Source organism: Lotus japonicus, chromosome 6 (genome assembly GCF_012489685.1).
Source record: "Lotus japonicus ecotype B-129 chromosome 6, LjGifu_v1.2".
Lineage (NCBI taxonomy): Eukaryota > Viridiplantae > Streptophyta > Magnoliopsida > Fabales > Fabaceae > Lotus > Lotus japonicus.
In genome coordinates, this window is record NC_080046.1 from 38388915 (window position 1) to 38396969 (window position 8055).

Genomic DNA, 8055 nt, shown 5'->3' on the forward strand with positions numbered 1-8055 from the left:
ATAGACAAAGCATTAAAGCTTCAGAATAGGACAATCAGGTACGAAAAGACAAGTTTTCGAAAACGAAAAACTCCCCCCCTTAGGAAATAGCCCACGGCCATAAGGAGAAAAGAGCTTCGGCTCTTTTTCTTCGATCAAATCAGTTTACAAGGTAGTTTTAGGGTAAAACTAAGGCAAAGAAACTGTCAGAACAATTTTCGGACAATCGGGCCGAAATACGACTATCCAGGGGCATTTTGGTCCAAAATAAAGGCTCAAAACTTCAAAGTTATCAGTTCTGAAAACAAATTTGACAGCAATGATCCTCATGACATCCGTGACAACAAATCCTAAAGGCACGAAGTCAGATTAAGTCTTTTTGACAATAAAGTTTCGAAATGTGAGACAAAAAGGGTTTTGAAACAGTTTTTCAGATCCTGGACAACTGGATCACAATCGGCGATTACTGACAGAGGTTTTAGGCTCATGGGAACCTAGAGAACATAACCCAAGCAAGAAATCGAAGAAAACGGACAATTTTAGAAAAAGCTCAAAACTGTGAGCACAGAAACGACTTCAAAAACGCAACAGAAACAACAATCAGAGGTAGGAATCGTGTTAGTTACCTCGATACCTAGAAGTAGGGACGAACTGCACGAAGATCAGTCAAGTTTTCGCGAAAATCTCCTCCCCCCTTGCTCTCCACGAAATTCGGCCACAATAGGAAGAAAATGAAGGAATTTTTGCTTTTCGAGCTATTTATAGGCAGGCGAAATCGCGGGAAAATGAAAATTTCGCGATTCCGATTTTTGCAGCACGTTCACCAAGGAATTCTAAGAGAGATTCTGGCGTCGGAATTCCATAACTCAAAACAATTATCTAAGATTTGGGAAAAACGATATCCAAAACGCCAAAAGCAGTGTAAGTTAGACTGTCCCGAAAAACTACTTTTTGCTGTGATGCTCAGACGACAAAACTTCCAACAGAAGAAAGATTGGAAATGTCGAAACAAGTCTGGCAACGCGGACGGAATCTTCGTTAGAAGTCCCGAATAGAAAAAGTCTTCATCCTTCGCTCAAAACTAGGGTTTCGAAGCAAAGAAATTAGAGTCGTCGAGCTTCCGGAAAGTGAAACCTATCGTGCGTACAGTCCAGAGTTCCGAAATGAAACGCTGGTCGATGGAAAAATAAAGAGAATCTTTAAATTTTCCGAGAGTTCGAAAGCTCACCCAAAACGTTGCTTTAAGAGCGAAATAGCCTATTCTGGACACGCTCGCCATAAGGCAGGTGTGCAGACGACTCGCACTAACTCCGAAAACAACTACGCAACATTCCTCAAGCAATTCCTGAACTTTCTTCTTCATTAATCTTTCTCAAATGTCAAACTCCTGTCACGCTTACACTGATTCTACGTGTGAGTCAGAAACTTAACTTGTTCTGAAAATCCAGGTCTTACAGTTGGCTTTCTATTTTTGTTCTTTTCACAAAGTCATAATACCTTTCTTTCTGTCCCGTTTGTTTCAATGACTTTTTTTTACCTCTTTTTCAAATGGAAGTTTAATCACAACTACTAAACTTAAATATACGCTTGTGGGTGCTAACAAATCGTTGTATTCCTATATATAGGGGGCACCCTACTTTACTTTTTTTTTTGAGGGGATTTAACTGATTTAATGTTCATTTTTATGTTCATGAATATTCTAGTTTGATATTTTAGTCTGATAAAGGTACAAGATTTAAAAGTACGTGGATATTTTTGACTCGGTTCATTTGTTCAGTCACCTTACTTATTAGTTTGATATGACAAATGAAGGGTTTTTTCTCAGTTTGGGGGATCCATTGTACTATATCTGCTTTCATGTCACTGATTCTCGTCCATATTTACAGCTTGATCATGTAGGAAGACGTGATTTCCTAGAGGGTTTGTTCACCTTGCTGAAAGCTTTGAATATCCTAATTGGCTACATGAAGGTCAGTTTTCAACACCTTCTGATTCGTCATTATATAGTGAACTTTACTTTACAATTTTTGTGGAGTTAAACCTGTTCTGACCTATGAAATACCATCTTTACAGTCAATGAACAGGCATGTAGGGAAGATTGATGAAGAGATATCAAACAACACCAAGCTGCTAACAAGTCTGGATGAAAAATTGAATACACTCCTTGCGAATAAGGCAGTTGACACAAAGTCATCCCCCAACGTGTTTCAGGGAAGCTGTTCACAGCATACTAGTGCTCATGTTAACCAAACTGACACGACAACTGCAACACCAGATTGTGGTCCAGTAAAATGTGCATCAAGGATCGTAGGCAAGGATGCAGAAACGATTGATGGACTGAAGAAAAATTTGGACATGTGTGTTGACCTTACAAAATCTGATGACGATGAGCTGAATCTTAACGAACCTCTTAATGTGGGCCTTGCTAAGGACCGAGGAGGACCAAAGTCAGGGACTTTGAAGAGCGCAAAGACCCCCATCAAAGTCAGGAAACATAAGACACCATCAAGGGGTAAGGATGTGCTGAAAGGATTGGAGGTTGAGTTTGAGGTTTCTGAGTCTGACAGTGATGATTGCACAATTGTTGACACTCCCAACCAATCAACAAGAAAGTCTTTTGAGGGTAAGCTGGGTGCGATTAAAGAAGGAGGAATGGTCAACAAGCCAAAGGTTTGTATAATCTAACCATTAAGGAGAACGGTTGCTTCTTTACATGTTTCTATTTCAAAACATTCATTATATAATATTTTTATTATCTCGCAGGATAAGGGCAAAAAAATCTCTCAGGATCAAACACCATCATCTAGGCCAAGGAAAATTCCTAGAGCGTACATTTCCCCTACCAACAAAAAAGCAAGGAAGATTGGTCATATATTACCAAAGGTTTACATAAAAACATTCATGGTCAATTAGTTTATTTAAACTGTTATCTTATTTTTCTGTGTTGTTTTGGGTGGTTAGGCAATGGATTCCAAATTTCGCCCCACAGAGGAGATGTTGTTAACCATTCCTCAACTCCGCATATGTGCTTATACATTTCAACTTCATGGTGACCCTAGGTACAACACTATGCTTTATTTCTCTAATTGACCACTATGCATATATATGGGTACTATGTTCTGAATTTGGCTACTTGCACTTGCAGGGAGGAATTATTTAAACTAGGATCCGTCATTGGAACAAGGGAACAATTTCAGACACTTTGCCCAGACCATGTTATAGACAACAAGGTTGTGTATGGATGTTTTATATTTAACCCATGGCTGAGTAAGTGTTATATTAAACAGTCTTTAATATGTATGTACACCTTGTTTCAGATAATTGAATTCATGGCAACGAAACTGACTTGGAACCAGCTTAATACCGAAACCCAGCCAGCTTGGATACTGCCCCCGCGCTTTTCGGTAAAATTTTGATCATTTCATATGGGCTCATGTGAACTAAAAACAATTGTAACGCAAATTTTAATCTTTACTTGCATACCAATTACAGGAGGCTGTGTTAAAGGGAACCATGGCGGAGGATCTGCTACCTGAATATGCAAGTAAATGGATGCCTGCATTTGAGACGCTGAAATATGTGGGTGTTTTTTTTTTTAAACGTATATTACCTATCTGTTTTGGAAAGATTATTTGGTACACTTCAATTAACATACTGATTGCTCAGATCTATGTCCCTGTTCTTGAGGATAATGGCCATTGGTACCTTATGGTGGCTTCCATGGATGATTGCGCGGTTTACTTGGTTGACTCTTACCTCAATTCAAAACAAACTGCTGCCAGGAAAAAAGCAATTACAACAATTGTATGTAGACCCCGTTAGTTTTTTCTAGTTCATGTTTTTTCATATCAATATTTAAGTATATCCATATTAACACCGCCACACATTTGTTAGGGGAAAGTCATTGGCCGCATGATGTTTTCTTCACACTACCCCCACAACTACCTTGAAGGCAACTTTGAGCTGGGGACATGGGACATTGAAGAAGCAATGTCCAGTGAGGACTTCACTACTAGGTAATTGAAGTTTAGTACTTTGTATCACTCCCCCTTGAAAATAGAAGTGGTTTGTTTTGTATAATCTGCCCATTTTGTTTGCTTTGTTTTGAAGCACTCAACACTCAACAATATGCACATTAGAGTGGATGCAAATGGATGACGTTTTCATGTCAAACTTGCTACCAAGGGTGAGATTTGAACAAGAACTTCTTATTGGCACATGTTATTAATTTTCAATGCAAAAGCTTAGTTTGTTCTGCGTTCATATCTGAAAATAAGTTAAAATTCATTGTATTAACATGTTCCATATCTGGATGCAGGTGGAGGATAAACTTGTCAGGATGAAGGCTGCCATGAGACTGTTGAGCGAGCCTCACAATGAACATTACGATTCGTTGATTGCAAAATCCAACAACTTCTGGGAGAACCAGAATGTGCTATGATTAGTTGCTGCTATGTAAATGCAACGAATTTTTTTGTAAGAGTAATAGGTTGTGAAAACTGTGTCTTCTAAGATATTATAGAACACAATACACAAAGTACGGACAAAATACCTGTTCTTAAGGGCTTTTGGCTGCTCATTCGGTTGGGCACTACTGAAATGTGCTATGATTAGTTGCTGCCATGTGAGTGCAATGAATTTTTTGTAATATTAATAGGTTGGGCAAACTGTGTCTTCTAATTGTCATTTAGGTGCCCATATAAGTCTATTTGTAATTTCGTTCAAACCATACTTTTGAACTCCATATCTGTTAGTTCATAATCAATGACTGATTTTAATTGCATTTTATGCCTCAAGTTCAATAGTAATTGTCATTGCGTGCGTGTGTGTTTTTTCCGGTCAAAATTACGTGAAGCTTTTGATGGTTCTGCTGAGTGCTGCTGTTACTTTGGAAGATCAGATCACTCATAACAGAGTACCAATTATCGGTTCCCACTAGTTTTATTCATGAGTTTCATTCAGTCTATGAGATCTTTAGCTCTTTCTGACTATTCCTTTCTTCTTTCTATGGGTCATAATATTCCCTTTCTATTACCCTATCACGCTGTCTTGTTCGTGTCAATTATCATGATCAATTCATTCAACACACACCCAAATGCTCTACTACAATATTTGGAAAAATCAATCAAGCTCAGCTTTGGAAATGTATGTTATCCTTCAAGAAACGTCCAGATCAATTTATGGCCTTTTTTTCAAACAACTGTATCTTTAAGTTGCAATCACCTACAACTACTAACACAAGGCATTGCCCACACACACACAGTTTCCACAGCAGCAAAACGCTGACTCTAATTGAAGCAAATCCAGTTCAGGTCATATAACAAAGAGCTTGAATAATTGGAATTAAATTACTGCCAACACAAGTTGTTCAAAGGAAAAAAAAAAGGAACGAAAAGTCAATTAGCTAATACATCCCATAAGTTTGTTACAACTTCATAAATAATGCACCTTCACTTCAACTTCAAGTCCTTCACAAACACCTTCAACAAACACCTTCAATGTACTTCAACCAATGGCTACGAACATTTCCCATCAATGGTATACACCATTCAACAAACACCTTCAATGTACTGCAACTGAGACATACACCATTTAAAATCAATGAAAATAAACAGTAACTTGTCTCCATGGTTAAGCATGGCCACCTTCCACACCTAGACCACTTACAGCTGAAACTTTCTGCCTTTTGTTATCTGGACATGTGGTTTTGTTGTGACCCCCCTGCTTGCAAACACTACACTTCCTTTTGGTGCCACTTGAACTGCCACTCTTGACTACATGCGGATTTTTCACTTCATCAATCCCTTTAATATCCACACCATTAATATTTGTGTCCTCATCATCAGGTCCCTTGTTTTCAACCTTCTTAGCCTTTAGTTTCTCAACATGCTTGGCCATGACATCAACTGTATCCAGATAGTCCTCCATTGATTCACATCCAAGGTTAAACATTTCTCTACTTCTCATCACCAACGAACCCAGCCTAGCCAAAACGGTTGACTCCCAGAATTTGAAAGCAGATTCTGAATTCCCCTTCATAGATTCTTTTGCTGACTTACACCATCTTTGCAATACTAAACTTTTTGGGATGACATCAATGTCCAAATGCACCAACAGACCTATTATATGATCACAAGGAAGCCCAAAGGTCTCCATCCGCTGACATGAACACCTAAATGTTGACGTCTGTTCATCATGTGCCACATACCACAGTTTCGCAGGTTTACAGTACCTGTACATGGAATATATAATACATGAGGAGGTATCCTTCATGCCAGCAACCTTCACTAGGCTTCCACTACTAAGCCATGAGCGAAACTTTAAGAATACCGTCCTTGTGTAAAGATTTGCAGCACATAGTTCAAGGGCACGCACGTTGGTCTTTGGAACAGCATCTCCTACCACAGACTTATAGTTTGCATCAACCTCTCTCCATCTCATGTAGTTCACGTAACGTTCAAAGTATTGAACAAACTCAAGTAAGCTATTTCTGGAACGCACAATCCGACCAATTTGAGAATGCATACCTTCACACCGTGAAGTAGTGCGAAAACCGGCAAAGAACTTCCCCCGCATCATACAAGTAGCCCACATGTGCCTCTTCTCATACAATCCTTGAACCCATGGATTGTCTTCAAGATTTAAATCACTAACCAATTGAAACCATTTTTTTTTTTAAGTGTGCAACAGTATAGTTACCCAGCATGCAGCTTTTAAAGCCTTTCACGAAATTCGAATCACCCACATTTCTTTGAGCATTTTGTAAAAGGTGTCAAGCACACAGTCGGTGATGAGCTTTGGGTAGTAAACGAGTGATAGCGTTCCGCATGGCGGGAGCCCCATCAGTTATAACTGCCGCTGGTTGTTTCCCCTTCATTGCTGCCAAAAACTGCTCCAAAACCCACACATAGCTTTCCTCTTTCTCATTAGTCAAAACTGCTGTGCCAAATACAATTGTCTGACAGTGATGGTTAACTCCAACTAGAACAACTATGGGACACCCGTACCGGTTCTTCCGGTATGTTGCGTCAAAAGCAAGAACTTCACCAAACACCTGAAAATCCATTCTACTAATCCCATCAGCCCAAAACACTTGTTTTAAATTACCATCTTCATCTGCATGGTGTGACCAAAACATTCCAGCATCACCCGAAGCAAGTCCCTTAAGGTATACTAAAACAGCTTTCGCATCACACTGCTCCTTTTGTTTCTGCTTCGTCATTTGATTAAACATGTCAACTTTCAGTGCATTGATTTTTTCAAATCCTCCAGATTGGTCAGCCATTAGATTGTATATGTCATAGGTGCTAATTCCGGCTTGTCTCATACTGTTCAGACCAGCTATATCACCATCTTTTAAGTGCCGGTGTGCTGGCAACATGGATGATTGGTTTCCCTCTAACATAGCATGATTGTGAGCATCTCCAAAAAACACAACATGCCACCTACTACTTTCAGCAACCAATCGAATCCTCATTTTAGCTGAGCATCCACATCTTGTCTCTACTTTTGTCTCCCGCTTGCGATTTTCCCTCATTCTGTTTTTTTCTTCACGAAAGCCTTCCTTATGACACACTAGATCTTGCCGCACTATCTCCCCTTTTTTGTTTCTCAAAACCTTGCTTTTCCGAATAGAGAACCCTTTAACTCTGGCAAAAAAGTTGTAGAATTCAAAAGCTACTTGCCGAGTCAAAAAATGATGCTTCTTAAACTCAATCTCGTTCAAACAATCCCACTGGGTTTGTGCCACATCATCCATACTGTTGACGGCCACACCTTCGCTCGTTTCTGCCTCACCAATTGACTCACTATGTGTGGGTGTGGGTGATGACAAAATTCCAGCAACAATAGTGCTTTTGCAATCACCAATTGATGAAAAACCTGCAACATTGGGACCAATTCAGATTCAACCATTGTCAATTTGTTTTATCTCAGACTAAGTACAGCCTCATCAAATCCTTACAATATGCTGTCATTTCCCACCATACAAAACAAACATAATACATATACCATACCATATATCATTGGAATAATACCTTCGGCTGAACACCAGCTTGGAATTCCTGAATCCTCCAT

At 39.3% G+C, this 8055-nt stretch overlaps 1 protein-coding gene across 1 annotated transcript; it reads right to left on the reverse strand.

Moving 5' to 3' along the window:
- Positions 1 to 5610: 5610 nt before the first annotated feature.
- On the reverse strand, positions 5611 to 8055 carry LOC130725269 (protein FAR1-RELATED SEQUENCE 5-like). The gene is made up of 3 exons (XM_057576513.1): positions 8016 to 8055; positions 6762 to 7860; positions 5611 to 6628 (listed from the first exon to the last, which is right to left on the reverse strand). The coding sequence occupies exons 1-3, from the start codon at positions 8053 to 8055 to the stop codon at positions 5611 to 5613; spliced, it is 2157 nt and encodes a 718-aa protein (XP_057432496.1).

Excerpts from the sequence above, each read along its gene's own strand:
- LOC130725269 (XM_057576513.1), bottom strand. The coding sequence starts at position 8,055 with ATGGAGGATTCAGGAATTCCAAGCTGGTGTTCAGCCGAAG. Across the intron at positions 7,861-8,015 it reads AAGCTGGTGTTCAGCCGAAG|GTTTTTCATCAATTGGTGAT; the intron begins GTATTATTCCAA and ends CCAATGTTGCAG. Across the intron at positions 6,629-6,761 it reads CCCAAAGCTCATCACCGACT|TGATTTAAATCTTGAAGACA; the intron begins GTGTGCTTGACA and ends TCAATTGGTTAG.